At 32.4% G+C, this 21666-nt stretch overlaps 1 protein-coding gene across 4 annotated transcripts in view; it reads right to left on the bottom strand.

The window, feature by feature from the left end:
- The window catches only part of USP15 (ubiquitin specific peptidase 15), a 144681-nt gene that overhangs the window by 75742 nt on the left and 47273 nt on the right, over positions 1 to 21666 (bottom strand). For all 4 annotated transcript variants that reach the window (XM_054444090.2, XM_054444094.2, XM_054444091.2 and 1 more), the window contains 3 exons: positions 14082 to 14208; positions 7404 to 7549; positions 3221 to 3282 (listed from right to left, as the gene is read on the bottom strand). In XM_054444090.2, coding sequence (XP_054300065.1) covers positions 3221 to 3282; positions 7404 to 7549; positions 14082 to 14208 — 335 coding nt within the window. The remainder of the gene's footprint in view (positions 1 to 3220; positions 3283 to 7403; positions 7550 to 14081; positions 14209 to 21666) is intronic.

The raw sequence follows: 21666 nt of genomic DNA, 5'->3' as shown, positions 1-21666 counted from the left end.
CTGGGATTACAGGCATGAGCCACCATGCCCAGCCTACTATTCTCTAAATATAAGTGAATATTCACTAAATATAAGTGAATTCATTAAATGTAAGTGTTATATTTCTTATTTAGGTCTTTAATCCTTCAAGAGTTAGCCTTTGCATATGAAGTTGAAGGTAGGGATCTAGCTTTCTTTTTTTTCCAAATAGCTAGTACTCCTACTAAATCTAAGCAATCATCTTCTTTAAGCAACCTCACTACCTAGTTGTGCCACATCATATACCAAGTTGTCAAATATACATGAATCTTTCTGAGATTACTAGTTTATACCAATCTATTTGCCTTTCTTTTGCTAGCATTATGTTGTTTTTATTAGTATAATTTTACAGTAATTCTCAATTACCTTGAAGGTCTAGTGTTCCTTCCTTCCTCTTTTTGTCAAAACTGACTCAGCTAATTTTGGACCTGTATTGCTCTATGCTAACTTTAAAATCAATTTGTCAAGTTTCTTAAAAAAAAAAAAAATTTGAACAGGAGACACTGATGTGCTTTAAAGAAAACAGGCATTACTAGGTTAAGCCATATATCACAAGACAATCTTTTATTTTCTAATAAACTTAGATTTATTTTTCCCATGAAGGTTTTATGCATTTTTAATTAAGTTAATTTTTGTTAGACTATTTTCTAAGTGGGTTTCTCATGATAAATGGCAGGGGTTAGAAATCTATGGCTCACAGGCCAAATCCAAGCTTGCCATCTACTTACAAAGAAAGTTTTATTGGAACACAGGCATTGCCATGTCTTGACATGATGTCTAAGGCTGCTTTCATACTACATCAGCAGTTATAGTTATGACAGAGACCATATGGCCCACAAAGCTGAAAACATTTAAAAAAGATTGCTGATCTCTCGGTATAGAAAAAACAACTGCTTTTTATAAATTAATCTTATATTAGACAATCTTGCTGAATTCTCTCAGTTCTAGTAGTTTGCTGTTTTGGATTTTATACAAATGACTATATCATATACGAACAGTGAATTTTATTTCTTCTTTCTTATCTCCTACTCTTACTTAAATTGTGCTCAAAATTTCTTAATGAAATATAAACTTTTGCTATAGACTTGAGGTACACAGGCTGTATCGTTAGAATTTCCCTTTATTCTTAGTTTTCTGAGAATCTTTTCATACACAGGTGCAAATCTTTTTCTGTATTGTAGTAAACTATTATTTGGCAATTTATGACATATTACTGCATAGTATTTCTTACATTTTATAGGGAATGGATATTTAACTTTTCTATGCTTTAGTATATGGCATCCTTATTCAATTAGTAGATCCAGTGAAAAATAGGACTCTTAATTGTACTTTTGTCATCTCTAGTACAGCACCTGCATTCACCAATATTTATTGCATGAGTATGGTGTGTTGGGTATTATACAGGAAATTCTGTTTTCTTTCACACAAAGCCAAGTACTACAGTTGTTGGAATATATAAAAATGATATTGTGCTATTAGGGAATAAAAGAAAATATAAAATTAATCTTATCTTTTGGGCAAAAATCAGTCATTTTAAGTAGAAAAGATTTCTCAATCTTTAGAATTCATGGGTTTTTTAAAATATTAATCCACAAACAATTCTGTAATTTCAAAAATAATTTAAAGATATAGCAAGTACATAGCAATCTAAACATTTAGGAAACAACAGTGGTTCTGCTTTGAAGGCTAAAAGGAAATGTTCACAAAAAATATTCCTATCTAAACCTTCATCAGTTATGAAATCTACATAATTCAACCCACATGCTTTTAATATTCACATCTTCTTAATAAAAATTCTACTTTTGTACTAAGTTCTACCCTTGTACTACATCCAACTAAGTAGGGTAAGAATAAAAATCACCTCCATATAATTAACATATTTAGGTGCCTTCTCATGATATTTTTAAATGAAAAAAAAAAAAAAACTTCATGTAAGACAAAAAGGATAGAAAACCACTTATAAAAGGTACATTGTAGTTTTATTTTATTTTATTTATTTATATATTTATTTATTTTTTGGAGAAAGTTGCATTCTGTTGCCCAGGCTGGAAGTACAGCGGCATGATCTCAGCTCACTGCAACCTCTGCCTCCTGGGTTCAAGTGATTCTCGTGCTTCAGTCTCCCGAGTAGCTGGGATTACAGGGATGCATCACCACTCCTGGCTAATTTTTGTATTTTTAGTAGAGATGGGTTTTCACTATGTTGGCCAGGCTGGTCTTAAACTCCTGACCTCTTGATCTGCCTGTCTTGGCCTCCCAAAGTGCTGGGATTACAGGGATGTGCCACTGCCCCTGGAGGGCACTGTAGTTTTAAATAAAATAAAGTAGCAGATTTTTTTATTTGCTTGGTTAAAATGTACTAAACTGTTACTAATTTTTAAAAAAATCATTATTTTAAGAATTTCAAAATATATGTTCACAATCCCTTATCAGAACATCTGAAATTCCAAAGCTTTGAAAACTTAAAAATTTTTTCACAGTTCATTTGGTGGCACCTAACCTGAACTGATATAATGCTACTTATAGTCCTTATTTATCCCACTTAGTGTGAATATTTGTTGAGAAAATATTAATGTGTTTGACTATAAAGTGTCCTTTTGCAGAAACAGAAACATTACAGTAACGGGGGGACATGTACCATATTACATCTTAAAGCTTTGAGAAGTCTGTATATTTAAACACAACTGGCCTTGTGTTTTGATAATGGAGTGTAGATCTATTAGTTCTAAAACAGCTAAAAAGATTCCTAATTCTTCTTTCATTTACCCTCAAAAATACCTCATATACTCCTCTATCTCTATTTGTTCTTTTTTATTCTAAAACTTTTCATTCGAATAAATATATTACTTTCACATCAGATTCATTTTGATAAAGAAATATTTTAAGATACTTTTAATAACCACAAAAAAGCTTCAATAAATTAAACAAATGTTTAATGATTTGACTGTATTAGACAATGCAACTTTCTCATTTATATTTATACTATGCCTTAAGATATTTGAATTGGAAGCTTTTAAAATAGTAACATACTAATTAAGAGCAAATTTAGATAGCTTGTATACTAAGAACAAAATACTCAAATATAAAGGAGGCATGAATTTCTGCAATACACAACTAGGTTTTTCTATCATTGTGGATTTGATTATCTAACATCAAGAGCTTCAAAATCATACAATAAGCCATAAGAAGTGGAAGCACTTACTTAGGAGTAGAAGGACCCCTTGGCCATGTTCCATCTTCATTTTTCTGTTCTATCACTAAAACCTGCAAATATGACACAATAAAAGTGTGTTTTTCCATAACTCTGAAGTTAAAATAACTTTAGAAGATAGCTGGATAAACTAAGAAACTAAAGTAACTCTGTGATTATTTAAAGGAAAACAGTAGACAAGGTGAACAGGTAATCTGCATTTCGATTCCAAAGCTAGGCAGGGGAGACTAAAAGACCTCAAATAACAAGAAATCAGTAATGATAGTGAGAAGGAATCCTAGAAGATAAACTGTAAAGAAACCATTGGTTCTATTAAGTATAAGAAAACTTAAACCAAGTAAACAGAATATAAATTCCTTGAATTTAGAGAATATATTTTCTATTTGTATTTGTAGGCTGAACAGAGAACTCTGTAAATAACAGATGCACAATAAATGTTTGCAGTTGTTGAACATACATAGGATCTTGGTTAACTTATTTTTATGCAAATGCAGATGAAGGGTGACACAGATAATTCCAAATTACAGATTATGTAGAATTTATCTGGGGTTTTGAAATTAGTGTGTATTTACATTATCACAATGGAAATTATAGAATCTTTAAATATACAAATGACAGAGTCCCATTTATGAGAATCAGACTGAAGTTCTCTGTTAACAGCATGGATGAGGCAGACAGAAATCACCTCTAATAAATAAAAAGTATAGGCTTAGGGAGAGCTATACTTTATATATGATAATACCAATAAAAAGTTAAAATCTACAATTTCCATTGAAAAACTGTAATACAGACAATATGACGTGAAGTAAATCCAAGGCATTATAAATTTGAATACATTTCATTTACTGTTTCATTAAGTCTTTTTCCTAAAGTTGCAATTTCATAACCTACTCTACATGCGCTTAGTAATATATTTTTGTGAACTATATGTTTCCAGGCCATTTATAAATTGGCATTTAGAGCCTAGCTATGTAAAATGTAAGCATGTTTCAGAGTATATGTAACAATAAAATGTTGATTTAAAAAAAATTCATGAAATCTTGTTGTTAAAAGAGATGCTAATTAAAATATTAAAGTTAGCTTTAAAAAATCTATTATTTCACACATTAAAAAGTGTATTTGTACCATATAAAAAATAAATGTACCATGTACCTAATATACTGATCCCTTCCTGATCACCTTCCTCTCCCTACCTACTAGAGACAAGTAATCACTGTCTCAATTTTCTGATTTTCATTTCGATATAGTTTTATAAATTTTTGAAGATTTACAAAGTAGAACTTAGAGAGTGATTTTTAACTTCTCAAGAATGTTTTGCTTTACTGCAATTTATACAAGATAACAGTTACATATTAACTATATGTATAAATATACATATAAAGTTTACAATCATTTGAGGACTTAAATCAGTTTTAAAACAAGAGATTTTAGCTATAGAAGATTTTAAAGTTATGCATTTAATATAATTATTTAACCATAATGCCTTCATTCCTGACAGTATACTTAAAATTCCATGTTTTAAAAACTACAAATACTAATGCTGAAGGCCATCAGAAATTTTAAAATTCAATCCTTTATTCAAGTGTATCATTTTCTGAATAAAATTTTGTTATAGTTAAAACTTTAACTCAAAATAAAAATATTTTTGAAAAGATTTCAAAATTAAAATTAAACCCACACAAAAAGGAGAGAAGAAATGCTTCACATTTTGGGGGGCAAACTCTTCAATAATATGTCTTTGTTTTATCTTCTAGCGAGGATATTTTCAATTTAAGGATTAAAAAAAGAAGGTCCAGGACAGGGTTTAGTTCATTTATCTTCTCTGGCTGAAGAATTACTATAAAGTCTGAAAAATTTAATGAATATTCTTTGAAACATTCCTGTTTTTAAAGGTCAAGTCCTTAAGGATATTTAATCTTATTAAATTATTTTCTCATCTGCCATCTGATAAATACATACCTATTAAGAACATCAAATTATTTAACTTCTCTAAGTCTCAGTTTTCTAATGTACATGATGAAAAGAGTAACACTCATTTCAGAGGATTGCTGAAAAGGTTTAAATAAAGAATTCTATAGATTTCAAATTGTACTTTTGGAGCTACCTCAAGGCCTAATGGATGAAAACCAAGGAGACAGGTTATGTCTACTGGAAGACAGAAAGAGAGAGCTGGCTACATAAAAGGGCAGTGTTGGCTAATCAGTGGATTTCCAAGGTCCACACTTCAAGCTTCTATCAGCTTCGTTTCCCTTTTAACTGTAATACATATTGGATTTTGTAAGATTTCTCTTAAGAATATAATGACTAAAATAAATCTGAAAATCACTGTATTTTGACAGCCTAGTACAATTCTTGACATATAGTTGGCATTTACTAAAAATTAATTTCCCTCACTTTATCTGAATTTTTCCACAACTCAGAATCATATTATTGATGTTAACAGTAATTTTTAAATAAAACAAAAAAATCTTCCATTTATCAGAGCAACGGGCATGTCAGGTTCTGAAAATAAAAATAGGGTACAAAGTCTAACCAAAACAAGGACCTCATAGTCTGGGGAGATTAAAATACAAATAACTAAAGCATATAATGAACGATACAAAACAAATATACATAAATCTTTGTGGAAGTTAAGGAAGCAATTCTTTTCTCCAAAGTAGAAACATCCTGTACCTCAATGGATATTGAGAGAAATAGGGAAGGCTGAATAGATGATGTGACATTTGAGCTAGAACCTGAAGGATGAATAATCTGATACGGCTGGCCTACATGATGGTATGGGATGGTTAATTTGATTATATGGATGGTTAAAAGGACTTTTTGCTGGATGAATACAGGGACTCCAAAGACGTGTACATCATCAGGCAGATGCAATAACACATCAGAAAGCACAAGAATATGGAATAGCATAGTGTGTTGAGGGAACTATAAGCAGTTCTGTTTGGTACTGCTTGAGTATAAACCACAAAACAAAGATAATCTAAAGATGGTGGAAGAGTAGGTAGGAGGTTAAACCATAACTTGCATGCTGGCTTAAAGTGCCTGGACTTAATTATTAAGGAACCAGGAAAAGTTTATGAAAGGAAGACAGTGAAGTTTACATTTTAGAATGAGTATTCTTGCAAAAACAAGACTGTCCTATGGTTATCTGCTAATAACAAAAAAAGGAAGAAAGATTGAACAGACATACAAGAGCCTGGAGATAGAGGAATTTGTGAAGAGACTATGAAAGATAAGGGCTGAGAATGGAGCACAGAGATTACTTCAAGACACAGTTAGAAGATAGAATCAGTAGGACTTGCTGACTGTGACTAAACCTCTTCATTTCTCAATACTTTATTAAAAAAATACTGGCCGGGCATGGTGGTGCACACCTGTAATCCCAGCACTTTGGGAGGCTGAGGCGGGTGGATCAAGAGGTCAAGAAATCGAGACCATTCTGGCCCATCCTGGCCAACATGATGAAACCCCATCTCTACTATAAATACAAAAATTAGCTGGGTGTGGTGGTGCATGCCTGCAGTCCCAGCTACTCAAGAGGCTGAGGCAGGAGAATCACTTGAACTTGGGAGGCAGAGGTTGCAGTGAGCCGAGATTGCATCACTGCACTCCAGCCTGGGCAACAGAGTGAGACTCCGTCTCAAAGAAACAAACAAAAAAGCCAAATTGGGAGCTGACACCTTTCAACAAGGGCTGGCAAACTACAGTTCACTTAGCCTGCTGCACATTTATATAAATAGCTTTATTAGAATATAGCCATACTCATTTATTGATGTATCATCTATGCTTGTTTTTGTGCACTGCAATGGCAACGTTTTAGATGCTACTTTATGGCCTGCAGAGAACTGTAATTTGTAACAAAGAACTATGTAAATAAGAGATGCTCCATATATGTTTACTACTTGGTCTTTCATAGAAAGTTAGCTGACCCACCTTATAACATTAGCTGGGATTTTTTTCTAATTAAAAATGATTTCTTTTTAACAAGTAGATTATTCCCAAGCTCAAGGAGGGAATCAGAAGTCAGAGTCAGTAACCAGCAAGGAGAGACAAGAGATGAGTTTAGAAAGAAGAAGCCAGAAACAGTAGAGCCCATTATATATTACCAGGATAATTATTAGAAGTTTGTGAATCCAAAAACCTTCATGTATAGTACGCTTAAAATAAACAATACCTGTCCTTGGTATAAACCAGCATCCTGAATGGTGCTGTCTGGTTTATTCAGTGGTTCAAATGTATTACTCATGTATTTGTTCCACAATCTGGTCTCCTTTTCATCTGGAATATTGAAGATTTTTCTTATTTCCTTTTCAATTGTATCTAGATTTAAGGAGGAAAGATATATAAATATAGTATGTATTTCAAAATATACCACATACAGCTAAATGTTACCAGCACAAAAATTCTTTAAAATACTAATAGAAAATCAAGACTAAATATGTAATAAATCTATAAAACACAAACAAACAAAAGGGTTTTTAAGACCAAGTGTGCTTTCTACGGAAAAAATGGTATTTGTACTCCAACAAATTACTTGGGGAATTTAAAATCTCAAAAGGTAAGAGTTCAATCACCTAACACTAAAATACAATTTATGCTACACAGGATAAACTTTAACTTTTAACATACTATAATTCAAATATTTTCTGAGGAGATGTAGGAATTAGAAATTAAAGTATGATTAAGAGACATTACAGATGCAAAATTTTTTAAGTATCACATAAGCAATTTAAAAATAGTTTATATTAAACTGAACAGCTAACTAGAATATATGGACACAGTAAAAAAGAAAGTGCCTTGTTTGAAGGGATGTCTGTATTCACCAAAATTTAGTATTTTCAAGGTAAAGCCATGTCTTTTTCTGATTTCTAAATCAATTTACTGAAATTTCATCTAGTTCTGGTCAATAACTTGCCTAACCAACTCAAGAAAATAGTAATCAAAATATTTTATGATATATGAATACAGAATACTTTTAAATTTTAGAATAGTTGGTTAGTTTTGAAAAAAATTATAAAATATTAAACTTAATAATATATGTTCTCCAAAGAAATATGAAAACCTATATCTATCCTACATAATTTAGTCCAATAATACTATCTACTTCGCAGCTAATGTTTTGTAATAGTCTTGTAGTCAGTGAGGTTTTGATAAGGGCATTAAATCAGTAGGAAAAAAAGGCACTAATTCAAAATATCAACAGCATTATCTCAAAACTTAAAGCAAATCACCCAGAATATTTAAATAATTACATAAAATAAATATACTGTTAGTACCTGTATTAGTCTGTTCTCACACTGCTATAAAGAACTACTTGAGACTGGGTAACTTATGAAGAAAAGAGGTTTAATTGACTTACAATTCCATGGGCTATACAAGAAGCAGGGCTAGGAGGCCTCAGGAAAATTACCATCATGGTGGAAAGCGAAGGGGAAGCAAGCACATCTTATCATGGAGGAGCAGGATAGAGTGCGAAGGGGGAAGTGCTACACACAAACAATCGTATCACATGAGAACTCATTCACTATCACAAGAACAGCAAGGGGGAAATCTGCCTCTACGATCTAAACACCTCCCAGCAGGCACCTCCTCCAACACATGGGGGATTACAATTTGACATGAGATTTGGGTGGGAACACATAGCCAAGCCTTATCAGTACTGCCTTCTACTTTGGCAGGGTTCTATTTTTTTCTTTTCGTTCTTTTTATTAAAGTGAACATGTATACAGAAACATGCACTAATCATCAGTATCTTGTGATAAATTTCCAAAGTGGACACACCCATGTAAATTGCACCAAGATCAAGAAACAAAACATTACCTAGAAAGAGGATAAAGGAAGAAGCCAAGGAAGGGAGCTGTTTTAATCTTTCTATAAAAATGAATAAATGTTTCCTGAGGGCAGACATAATTTTTGCTCTTGGCAAAAATACCAAAAATACTGACATATATAAATAAAATGTCTACCTAGATATAACCACTGTTGACATTCTGATATTTCTTCTGGATGTTTTTTCTATTAATACAGGCATCTGTGTACATAACATGTTATAAACAAACGTGGAAATTTCCTCTTCACTGAGTTTTGCGATCTAATTTACATATGTGGGAACATTACAGGCGTAGGGGTAGTAACGCAAAGCCTTGAGGTGCAAATGTGCTTGGCATGTTTTAGAATAACCTGGTACATCAATGTGGCTGAAGCAGAATAAGTGAGATAGAAATGAGACTATAAAGGTACTTCTGTAGGATTATATACACCTTCTGTGAGCTATCAAAGTATTTATATTTTAATCTGAGCAAAAGAGGAAGCTATTGAGGAGTTGGAAAGAGAAGTGGCATGATATGACTGACATTTTAAATGTTCACTTTTGCTGGTAGTGAAGAACACTGCAGAAGGTCTGATAAGGTTTGGCTCTGTGTCCCCACCCAAATCTCATGCCGAATTGTAATCCCCAGTGTTTGAGGAGGCACCTGGTGGGAGATGACTGGATCATGCGGGCAGATTTCCCCCTTGCTGTTCCCATGACAGTGAGTGAGTTCTCACGTGATCTGGTTGTTTGAAAGTGTGTAGCACTTCCCCCTTTGCTCTATCACTCTTGCTATACCATGGTAAGATGTGGTTGCTTCCCCTTTGCCTTCCACCATGACTGTTAAGTTTCCTGAGGCCTTCTAGCCATGCTTCCCGTACGGCCTATGGAACTGTGAGTCAATTAAACCTCTTTTCTTCATAAATTACCCAATCTCCAGTAGTTCTTTATAGCAGTGCGAGAATGGACTAATTCAAGGTCAAAAGTGGGAAACTAGGCTACTGCAACAATCCTAACCAAAGTGGTAGCAATGGAATCAGTGTTAAGTGGTCTGACTGAGAATAAATTCTGAAGGAATTGCTAAGAAGATATGCTGCTAGATTACATGAAGGGTGAGAAATAAAATAATCAGAAATGATTTTTGGCCTAAGCAATTGGAAGAGCAAAAGTGGGAATTATGGAGATAAGGAAGAATGACAGAGACTTAGGTTTTTTGGGAAAGGGAGCTTAGTTTTATACCTGATAGTCTTCTTGAGAAGCCTGTCAGACATACAAATGAAGATATGGGACAGTTCAAACTGGAATTATGGGAGACTTCAGGGCAGGACCTATCAACTTAAAAGATATCAACACGTGGAAAATATTTAAAGCCAGGAGAACAAAAGAAATCACCAAGGAAAGGAGGGCTGGGAGAATATGGAGACACTGATATTTTGAGATAAAGAATATGAAGAAGGTTTTACAAAGGACTCCAACAAGATGCAGCCAGTGAGAAACTGTGCCCAGGAAGCCACATGAAGAGAAAGTGCTTCTAGATGGAAAAGTAGTTTATCTGTGTTGTACTTTGCTGGCAGGTCAGGAAAATGGAAGATTTCTATATTACCACTGGATTTGTCAATGGCAAGGTCATGAGAGACTATGACAGTAGTAGTACCAACGGAGTGGTAGGTTTCAATGTCTAATGTAGTGGGCTCAAGAGAAAATGGGAGCAGAGAAAGTGGTGGCCAGAATGCAGGATGCTAAAATTGAGATCTGGCAAGTGCAGTTACAGATAACGACAGTCTAGGGTTTAACTATAATAATTGGTGGCTGAGCTTGGCTGAGGTTGAGATCACTGAAGTTGAGAATGGTCAATTTTTCCACATATTAATTCAACTGTACTAGCCAGTTAATGAAAAGCACACAGAGGTAGAAAAATAATACAGGTTACTCACAAAAATTAGAAATTAAAAAATATTAATACAGGTCATAGAAATTAAATCATATTTTTCAAGAAGTTTTATGTTTTTGGTAGTTAATCTTAAAGGAAAATAAAACTATTATTTTATCTATCTTACTTAAACATGCTCAATGCTCAAATATATCAATTTTGGCAGAAAACATTTGAAGGCAGAAGATTTTGGCCCTGATAGGTAAATCATTTAGATATGGCCTATGGCCTGCTATCATTTTTACTATATATCATTGTAGGTAGTACTAGCTGAAAACAGAATATTTTATTAATTTGGTAACAAGAGAAAAGACACTTATATTTCCTAATTCTGTTTATAAAATTTATACAGCTGTATTTCACATACATAGCTATTTTAATCATTTTCAATCAAGATTTCTTAAAAGACCATAAGGGAAAAATACATATCCATCTTAAGTTTCTTATGTAAATTCTGTGTTTCAAAACCCACTTCCTTTAGAAAAAACAAAATCAGCCCAGTTAATATCTCCAAAACGAATATTCCTTTAGCATACACAGATTGTGTAAGGCAGCAATTGAGAGACGAGACTCTGGTTTAAGAGCTCTGCTTACGAAGTTAAAGTACTAGCTCTACCACTTGGTACCAGGGTGAATTGAGGTAGATTCTAAATCTCAGCTTCATTATCTATAAGAGGAAGATACTTGCTTGTTTAACTTCAAACAAGAAAATTCCTGTAAAGTGCTTAAAACATAGTAAATATTCAATAACTGTTAACCTGTATGATAACCATAACCATGAAGTGTCTAAAATTCCTGACTTGACTAATTTTTGCAAACCTTTTTGCTTAAAAAGAAGACTCATTCTATTACAACTTTCAAACTTTTTAAACTAAGAGCTATAGTAAGAAATTGTGACCCAGGACATAAACATATATGTTGATATTTTGTATTCTAATATCTCTCATTCAATTTTCTTTACTCCCAAAACTGTTTAATGAACCACCAAAATATCAACAATCCAGTTTGAAAAACAATGATTTAATACAGTAAAAAATTATAGCTATGCAAAAATTGGGTTCATATATAATGTTAAAGTACATATCCAATTTATCTAGCATTTTAAAGTATTAGTATCTATGTTGATTAAAATCTATGCTAGATTGTAAACTTTTTGAAGCAGTGATCCTTTATAAATTACGTATCTTCGTGACAAATTCTTACACAGTTCTTATCATGAGAACCCATAATGCTTGTTTTGAATTCAGAAATTAAATCAGTTGCTGATCTTCCTGAGTTTCAAAATACTTAGTACAATAATGTTCTAAAATAGTATCTCTGATGGTCTCATATTTATATATACTTTTCCTATCAAAATGAGGTAAGGAGAGAAGAAAATAGCAAACTTTAAAAATAACTAGAAAACATCATTTTAAGAGGTAGCTTCTCATTTATATTCCAATTGGCTATAAACTTCAGAGACGACTCTCTGAATTACTTTTAACAGACTACCCTTGTTAAATTTATAGACTCTTCTCATGTACATATTCATATGATTAAAATAATTTTCATATGTTGAAAACTGTTTTTAATATGTAGAAATATCTTATTTTCCTGAATATATTCCACAAATCTGGAAATTCAAAAGTCAAGCAATTTATTTGTAATAATAATTATAATAAAACTTATATATGAAATTCCTTATCTTTTATGCATTCATTTTAGAAAGATGACTCTATGAGCTTTTTATTTTTATTTTTTTGAGATGAAGTCTCGCTCTGTTGCTAGGCTAGAGTACAGAGGTATAGTTTTGGCCCACTGCAACCTCCACCTCCTGGGTTCAAGCAATTTTTTTTGCCTCAGCCTCCCAAGTAGCTGGGACTACAGGTGCACGCCCACTACACCTGGCTAATTTTTGTACTTTTAGTAGAGATGGGGTTTCACCATGTTGGCCAGGCTGGTCTTGAACTCCTCACTTCAGGCAATCCACCCGCCTGAGCCTCCCAAAGTGCTGGGACTACAGGTGTGAGCCACCGCATCTGGCCAACTATGAGCTTACTGAAACTTAATCTCGAACTTATAAATGTTCTGGCTAAATGAAGAGGGGAGAATAAAGATTCATAACATAATGCTGTATTTTATTTGGTGCAAACATTAGGATTAACCAAGCACTGAGTACTTGAATAATGCTACTATTTCATAAAAAATATGGGTTAAAAGGATTTTCCTGCTGTGAAGTGGGTAAGTGGTGAAGGAAAGCCAAATGCACTTGATGAAATTCAGAAATACTTTCATTTACTTTAATGACTGGTTCCAACAAGGAAATCTTATGCTACGCTATAATTCATAAATTTGCTAATCTCTCTTCCATGCTGGGTTCTACAAGTTATGTGTCCTTCTTCACTGTTCATTTGTATTTTCTAAGATCAATGTTATTACCATTAATCTTGTTTTACAACTTCATTTGAAATTAAATACTTTAAAAATTTTTGAGTTTTATGAAGCAAAAACTATGTAATTTTTATTAAATTCAAAATCATTTATTTTAAAAAACATTTTATTCAATCTATTCTTTACCTAAAATTAAAAATGTGCCTTTTAAATATAAATAAAACAATTTATATATATTTTAATATATATAGAGAGAATTAAGTCCACTTATATTTGACTTACAACTGCTTACGCTACTCATTAATTTGAAAAATCAATGTGTCAAAATAACGCTAAGCCTGCTGCCTTGGCTACTTGACTGTATTTATAGTACCAAAGAATAAACTAGGAGAAAAAAGGAAATAACCAATTGTCATTTTCCATGCTACCTTACCAAGTTTTAATTAAGTTTTTATTTAAAGGTCTATGTTACAAATGACACACCAGTTGCTAAATAAAAACAGTAATTATTTGATGTTTTTTAAAAAAGCAAAATGGCACAAATGTTAAAATTCATTTAATAAATGCAAAAGCATACAAGAAACAATAAATAATTTAACTCTAAGACATTGCATCAAAGCTGGAAATCGAATGTATATATATAAATTCTTAAAATGGTTATCATCCAAGTAGCATATACAAAGATAATTCTAATTAAATATCTAATAGCAATGGTTTAAAAACAAGACAGGATCTTGCATTACCTATTGTGTCAGCTTTGCTAAATCTTCGAGTTACAACATTGTTCATGTTTCCATTTTCACAAAGCTTCAATTCTGTGAGATATACTTCTACTTTGCAGTGCTTTACAAACATACCCTGTTCAACCACCTAAAATAATGAAACAAAACCAATCAGTGTCACCTATATCAATATATTTCACTCTAATAACAATACATTTAAAGAGACTTTAGAAAACTGCAGATCTCCAGTGAAAAACCAGTCACTCTTAAAGCCTGTCAATATATATAAAAAAAGATATTGGATAGTTAAAACTTCAAAAGCAAGAAACCTTTTTGGAAATTTTGATATATAAAAGAAAGAAATAATCATGATTTTAAAACATTAAGTGACAGTTTGGAAAGGCATTCTATTGATCTATGAAGATACACTAGTACACCATAAATAATTAATATTCAGTATTTATAATGAGAAAGCTTACCCAAAATGACTATGTGCAAATACATACATAAGTTCTCTGTTTATACATTATAATACAAATAAACAGAGTTCTGATTGAAGATACAAACATACTTCTTAGCTTTTAGTAGTGATCCCAAGCAGAAAACCTTTAAAAAGTTGTTTATACAATTTCAACTTAATGGCTATATTATCACTGTTATGTTAAAATATATCTATTAAAATGATAACTCCAAATCACTGTTGCCAAAATATTCAGCTATGGCTAGGTAACTGATATGTTAGTTTCCCTACAGTGACTTTGACCTTTAACTACACGCTTAGTAATTCTACATAACAATTAAAAGAAAGCTGTTAAGCATGCAAGCCATAAAGCATAAAAAGGAAATATGTATATATTAAGGTCACCTTTTAAATAAGTATAATTCCTTTTAACCTTCTAAAGGTTAACTGTAGGATTTCAGTCATGAATACTGTTTCTGAAAATAGTAATAGGCCTGATATGTGACCCATTAGACAAATACGGCAAAAGGGAGGCTCCAAATGACCGTTGGATATACTCACAAGCTTACATCAATCCAGAAAAGGACTTTACAAACTTGTCTTTCACTGAATGGAAAAAATTCAAATGCAGTTCATCTAGTATTTACTATCTAATACAACACACATTTTTATGATACTTTGTCATATATATTTTCTTAATCATACTTGTTACAATTTTTTTAAACAGGTAGCAGCCTGTAGCTCTCCTGCTAATAAATGTAATTTGTTTTGTAAAACCAATATGTTAAACTACTGAGATTTGTTTCAACCATCTTAGGCTGATTTACTTCATGGTTACAAATGTAGTAACATTTAATTTTATAAGATTACTTGTAGTTATATTTAAGTAGAGAAACAAGGAATCAAATATTCTTATCAGTCAGTAATTTCTGTTCTGGGGCTCAATAGCTGAGTAAAATCCTAAAATAAACTACATTAAAGTAGCTACTAATCACTGGTAGTAACTAAAACTAAGGTAAACTGCAGGCCTCATTTTTATGGAAGAAAAAGAAAAATGGAATGACCAACACAAAGCAGGAAAAGGAATAAGTATGGTTAAAAAACAACCCCCCCATTATGATTTATATTGAGGTATACACTTTCTAAATAGGCATAGTTTTCTAAAAATGAAAATACATTTTCATAATACTATAGATATTTTCCTGGAAAGAACCTGGTGACTTAATTGTCAGAGTTATTGTGAGATCTATGAAAACAAAATATCAAGAATATTTCAAAATCCACACTACTGGGATTCAGAATTTTTCTCAACATTTTTTTCTTCTCTCCTACATTTTACATTGCTAAAACCTTCATCATCACTACTCAGAATACTGCTACTATATTTATATTTATTTTACTAATTCCCAAAGTAGTGTATTAACAATGTGTCATTTTTAAAAATATGAGTTTGTTGTCAAACTATTTTTATATGAAAAGGTCATACTATATGTACTATTAAAGTTTGAAAATAACAGCACCATAAAAAGAAAAATAATTAGCACATTTACGAATCAATGTTATAATGGTCACATGTAGATTATTTGCTTATATAATCTCCTTCATATTTGTTTACATAAAATCTCCTTCCTACCTTAATTAAAAATGTATGCATTGAAAATGATGGTCATGAAGACTAACAGGAAGAAACAAGCTTATAAAAAAAGTATAGTTTTATTTACCTAATTATTATAACTATTAAAATATAAATTTGAAATAAGATCGGAAGGGGGATATTCAGAAGTGATAGTTATGTTTCAGTATTATAGATGATAGTTACAATGTTTACTCTAAGTGAATTATAACACTGTTATATTACCATAAATAAAAAGTGAGTACATGATGAAATCTGGCTCCTTGTCCAAAATTTAAGACTTATGGATATGTAAACATATTTTCATTAATTTATAACCATAATGAGGCAAAGTCTCTTTACTAAGTATTTGAGCTAAATATAAGTTTATAGAGGATTAAAATAAATAATTTCTATGTTCATTTTTTGCTGTGAATATTTACAGCATTTTTTACAAGGCCATTAAACATATTAAATAAACCTAATATAGTCTACCCTTTATATCTGTGTATGAAAAGTTTCATAGAAACTTTACCTTCATTCCAAGTGCCTCCCTCCCTGAAATGAGAAGAGAAATAAAAGTAGTTTCTAAAAAAATCTAGTACTATATAAACAATTTCATAATACCAGGCCTCTAACAGACTGACTTACTCTTTTGTAGGAGCTAGCTTCATTCATTTTAAAAGCATTTATTGAGTACCTACATTTGGTGCAGATAAATTAAACCTAGATCCTGGAGTCTGAGTGAGAACAGATAACGGTGAAGACAGAGAAGTAGATAAATACAACAAAACTATGACATCATAGTTCTTAATGTGTAAGAAACAAATCCTATATATGTGATTTTCCATCCACAAATACTTTAGAATATTCAGAAACAAAGACTCAAACATAACCACAATACCATCATCACACCTAAAAAATTAAAACTAATCAATTAATATCAAATATCCAGTCAAAAGTCAAATTTTTCCTTCTGTCTCATTTTTAATGTATTGTTTGAATCAGGATCCAAATAAGGTCCATATATTGCAATAGACTAATTTGTCTCTTAAGTGTCTTTTAACCTAGAAGTTCTCCATCTTTCCTATTCTTGTAATTTTTAGTTTAGACCACCTCATAGATGGTGACATACACTCACTCTAAACAGGATGCAAATATCTAGTTGCTCCTTTTTTTGTGATGCTGGTAGACATTAAAGCCAATGCCTAGATCCAGTGATGGGCAAACTTATGAACTAAGTTTGGCTAAACTTAGGTTTAGATGGCTAAATCTACCCATCATCTATTCTTGTATATAGCGCTTTACTGGAACACAGCAATACCCATTCATTTATGTCTACGGCTACTTTCATACCCAATTATTAATTATCTAGGGCTGCTTTTATGCCTAAATCAGCAAAGTTTAGTCATTTCAAAAGAAACTAAAGGGCGCATAAAGCTAAAAATATTTACTATCTGGCCCTTTACAGAAAAACGTTAGTGACTTACTCCTTCTCCTACATCTTCAGCCTCTAGACCTTCAGGCTAGATCCATTAATTCATTAAGTCTTCTTTAATTTTACCCAGTAATGTTTTACAATTTTCAGTATAGAAAAACATAGTTCTTACTAGGTTTATTCCTAAGTATTTTGACCTGTAAATGTTATTTTAAAATTCAACTTTATTAAGAGACAACCTGTTGAAGGGTAGAAGATATTTATAAGCTATTCATCCAACAGAGGACTAATATCCAGAATATACAAGGACTCAACAACTCAACAGGTAAAAACCAATCCCATTTAAAAGTGGGCAAAGGACATGAATAGACATTTCTCAAAAGACAAATGAACGGCCAACAGGTATATAAAAATGTTCAACATCACTAATCATCAGAGAAATGCAAATCGAAACCACAATGAGATATCACCTTAACCAAGCCATAATGGTTATTATTAAAAAGACAACAGACAACAGATGTTAGCAAAGATGTGGAGAAAAGGGAACACTTATACACTGTTGATGGGAATGTAAACTAGTACAGCCACTACAGAAAACAGTGTGGAGATTTCTCAAAAATCTAAAAACAGAATTACCATTGAATCCAGCAATCCTACTACTGCATATCTACCCAAAGGAAAAGAAGTCAGTATATGAAAGGGACACCTGCACTCACATGTTTATTGTAGCACTATCTACAATAGCAAGATATGGAACCAACCTAGGTGCTCATCAATGGATGAATGGATAAATATTGTATATATATATAAACAATGGAGTGCTATTCCACCATTACAAAGAATGAAATCATGTCTTTTGCAGCAACATGGATGAAGCTGGAGGTCGTTATATTAAGTGAAATAAGCCAGGGACAAAATGACAAATATAGTATGTTCTTACTTATATGTGGAAGCTAAAAAGTTTGATCACATGAAGTAAAGAGTGGAAAGACAGATAGCAGACACTGGGAAGGATAAGGAAGGGAGCAGGGAAGGATGAAGGGAACTGGCTTAAAAGTACAAACATACAGTAAGATGGAATAAATTCAATGTTTGATAGCAGAGCAGGGTGACTATACTTAACAAAAATGTATTGAATTTGGGTGAAGGACACCCAAAATACCCTGACTTCATCACTACTTATACATATGTAACAAATTTTCTCATGTACACCACAAATTTGTACAAATAAAGATAAACTTTATTTGTTGCCAATAAAAAACTGGTTTCCCTATACTGCCCTTATATCAGGCAACCTGTTAAATTTACCTGTTAATTCTAATTGTTTACCAGTACATATTTTTGGAATTTTAAACCTGCAGAATCATGCCTTCTAAAAACACTGACAGTCTTATGTCCTCTTTTACAAGGTTCACTCTTTTAGTTCTTTTTACTACATTACCATACTGGCCAAGATTTCTAACACAGTTATTCTTGACTTGGGAGGAACTTTTAATATTTTACCAATAAGTATAATATTTACAGGCGATTTCTATTCCTAGTTTTCTAGGAGTTTTTAAGATCATACATGGATGTTAAGCATCAAATGTTCTTTGTACATCGATTGAGATCATTTTTCTTCTTTATTCTGCTAAAATTATGAATGCTTTTCAAATTTAAAATTGTATTCTTTGAAAAATATCTACCTTGGTCATTTTTGTCCTTTTTACATAATGCTGGATTTGTCTTGCTAACATTGTGTTTAGGACTTAAGCATCTATGTTCATGAGTGAGACCAGCCTGTAATTTTTCTTTCTTGTAATGTCCTTCAGGTTTTATGTCATGTTTATGCTAGCCTTATAAAATAAGTTGGGGAATACTGCTTCTTCTATTCTCAGAAAGAATCTGTATGGTATTGGTTTATGGCTTCCCTAAATATTTGGTAGAATACACTGGTAAAGCTTTCTTGGCCTGAAGCTTTCTTTGTGGGAAGGTTTTCAATGACTCAATTTCTTTAATCATATAGGTGAATTCGAGTTTCCTATTTCTTACTGTATTGACATTTTAAAGTTTTGTTTGTCTAGAAATTATCCAATTTGTCTAAATTTTCAAATTTACATAAAACTGTTCAAAACATAATCTTTTTAAAAAAGTCTTTAGAGACTCTGCTATGATGTTTCCTTTTTCATTTGCAATATAGGTTACTTGTGCCTACTCTCTTTTCATTCTTAAACAATTCTGCCAGGACTCATCTTTATTTTACTGGTCTAATTTCACTGCTCTCTACAATGACTGAATTTTCTTCATTTAATGTAGGTTTGTTTTCTATTTTGTTAATGTCTACTTTATAATGTTTCTTCTTAAGTTCAATTTCCTTTTCTTGTTAAGACAACAGATTTTCACTTTCTTTTCCAGTATTTGCACTGAAGCTATAAAATTCCTTCTGAGAATGACTTCAGCCAATCTTTTAAGTTGTATTTTAATTATTATTCAGTTTAAAATATGTCTAACTTTCATTCTTCTCTTTGTCTCAAGGATTACTTAAAAGTATATTTTTCCATTTCTAGATAGTTGGGGGATAATCAGGTTATCTCTTTGTTACTGATTCTAGCTTAATCCCACTAATGACAGAAAATACAGTGAACAATTTCTATCATTTGAAGTTTACTGGAATTTTGATAACCCAGAATATGGTCAATTTTGCTTAAAAATTCCACTTAATAGAAATGTGTATTCTGCAATGACTAAGTACAACGTACATGTCAATTAGGTTATGGTGGTTAATCATGTTCAAATCTTAATTACAAGCTCACTCATGTAGCTGTTGGCAGCCTCTGTCCCTCATTATGTGAGTCTCTCTATAGGGTAAGTTAAAGGCAAAGTTATGGCTTCACCCAGAGTGAGTGATCCGAGGGGAGGGGATGAGGGAGGTATGTGCACTCCCAATAGAAGTACCGGCATCCATTAAGGACTAATCTCAGAAGTGACATACCACCACTTCTGCCACATGCTACTGACTGCACAGACCAATTGTCATACAATGTGGGAAAGGATTATACAAGACTATGGAGTCTAAGAGGTCACAATCACTGAGGAGCATCTTTGAGGCTGGCTACCGCAGTCTACCCCCTGGCCCCCAATGATTCACAGTTCCTTTCCCCAAAATACAAAATACACTCAGCTCTTCCAAAGGCCCCGACTAGTCTCAATTCATTTTAGCAACCTGGAGTTCGGAAATTTGTCATCTATAACTGACAAATTATAAATTTTCTATAAGCCTTTGAAGACATATATTCCGAGACCCCTAGTGGATGCCTGAAACTACAAATAGCACACTAATCCCTATATTCACTAAGTTTTTTCCTTTACAAACATACATACCTATGACAAAGTTTAATTTATTAATTACGCACAGTAAGAGATTAACAATAGCTAATAATAGAACAATTAGAATATACTATAATAAAGGTTATGTGTATGTGGTCTCTCAAGGTAGCTTATCATATTGTACTCACCCTTTTTCTTGTAATGATATGAGATGATTAAATGTCTACCTGATGAGAAGAGGTGAAGTGAATGATGTACACTGTAACACTGCATTATGCTACTAATGCCCTTCAACAAAGCACTGTGACAGTAGATTGATAACCAAGATGGCTACTAAGTGACAAACGGGAAGGTAATGTATACTGTCCATGGGGAGGACATGGAGTGGGATGGCATCATGTTACTCAGAATGGTGCACAATTTAAAACTCATGAATTGTTTATTTCCAGAATTTCCCACTTAATATTTTTGGACCATGGTTGCCTGCAGGTAACTGAAATCATGGAAAGCAAAACCATAGATAAGGGGGACTACTGTAGTGCCTCTTATCTACAGGCCTGTGAACTAAGAGACAAGTTTTCTGCCCCCCATACACCCAAAATAAAATGATGAAGCACACAGAACATAGCCTTTTAAATATTTCTGTTTTATAAGAGGGGAAATAGGAGGTACAAAGGAATCAATGGTCCATAGCAATTATGAAATCTACCTGGACAAATACTAGAAATTCCTTGACTGGAACTCAGTTCTACTCTTGCCTGAAAATTATTCTATCTAACATTTGGTTCCG

This window comes from Pongo pygmaeus, chromosome 10 (genome assembly GCF_028885625.2).
Source record: "Pongo pygmaeus isolate AG05252 chromosome 10, NHGRI_mPonPyg2-v2.0_pri, whole genome shotgun sequence".
Lineage (NCBI taxonomy): Eukaryota > Metazoa > Chordata > Mammalia > Primates > Hominidae > Pongo > Pongo pygmaeus.
The sequence above is the reverse complement of the archived record's forward strand: the minus strand, read 5'-3'. Positions and strand labels throughout refer to the sequence as shown.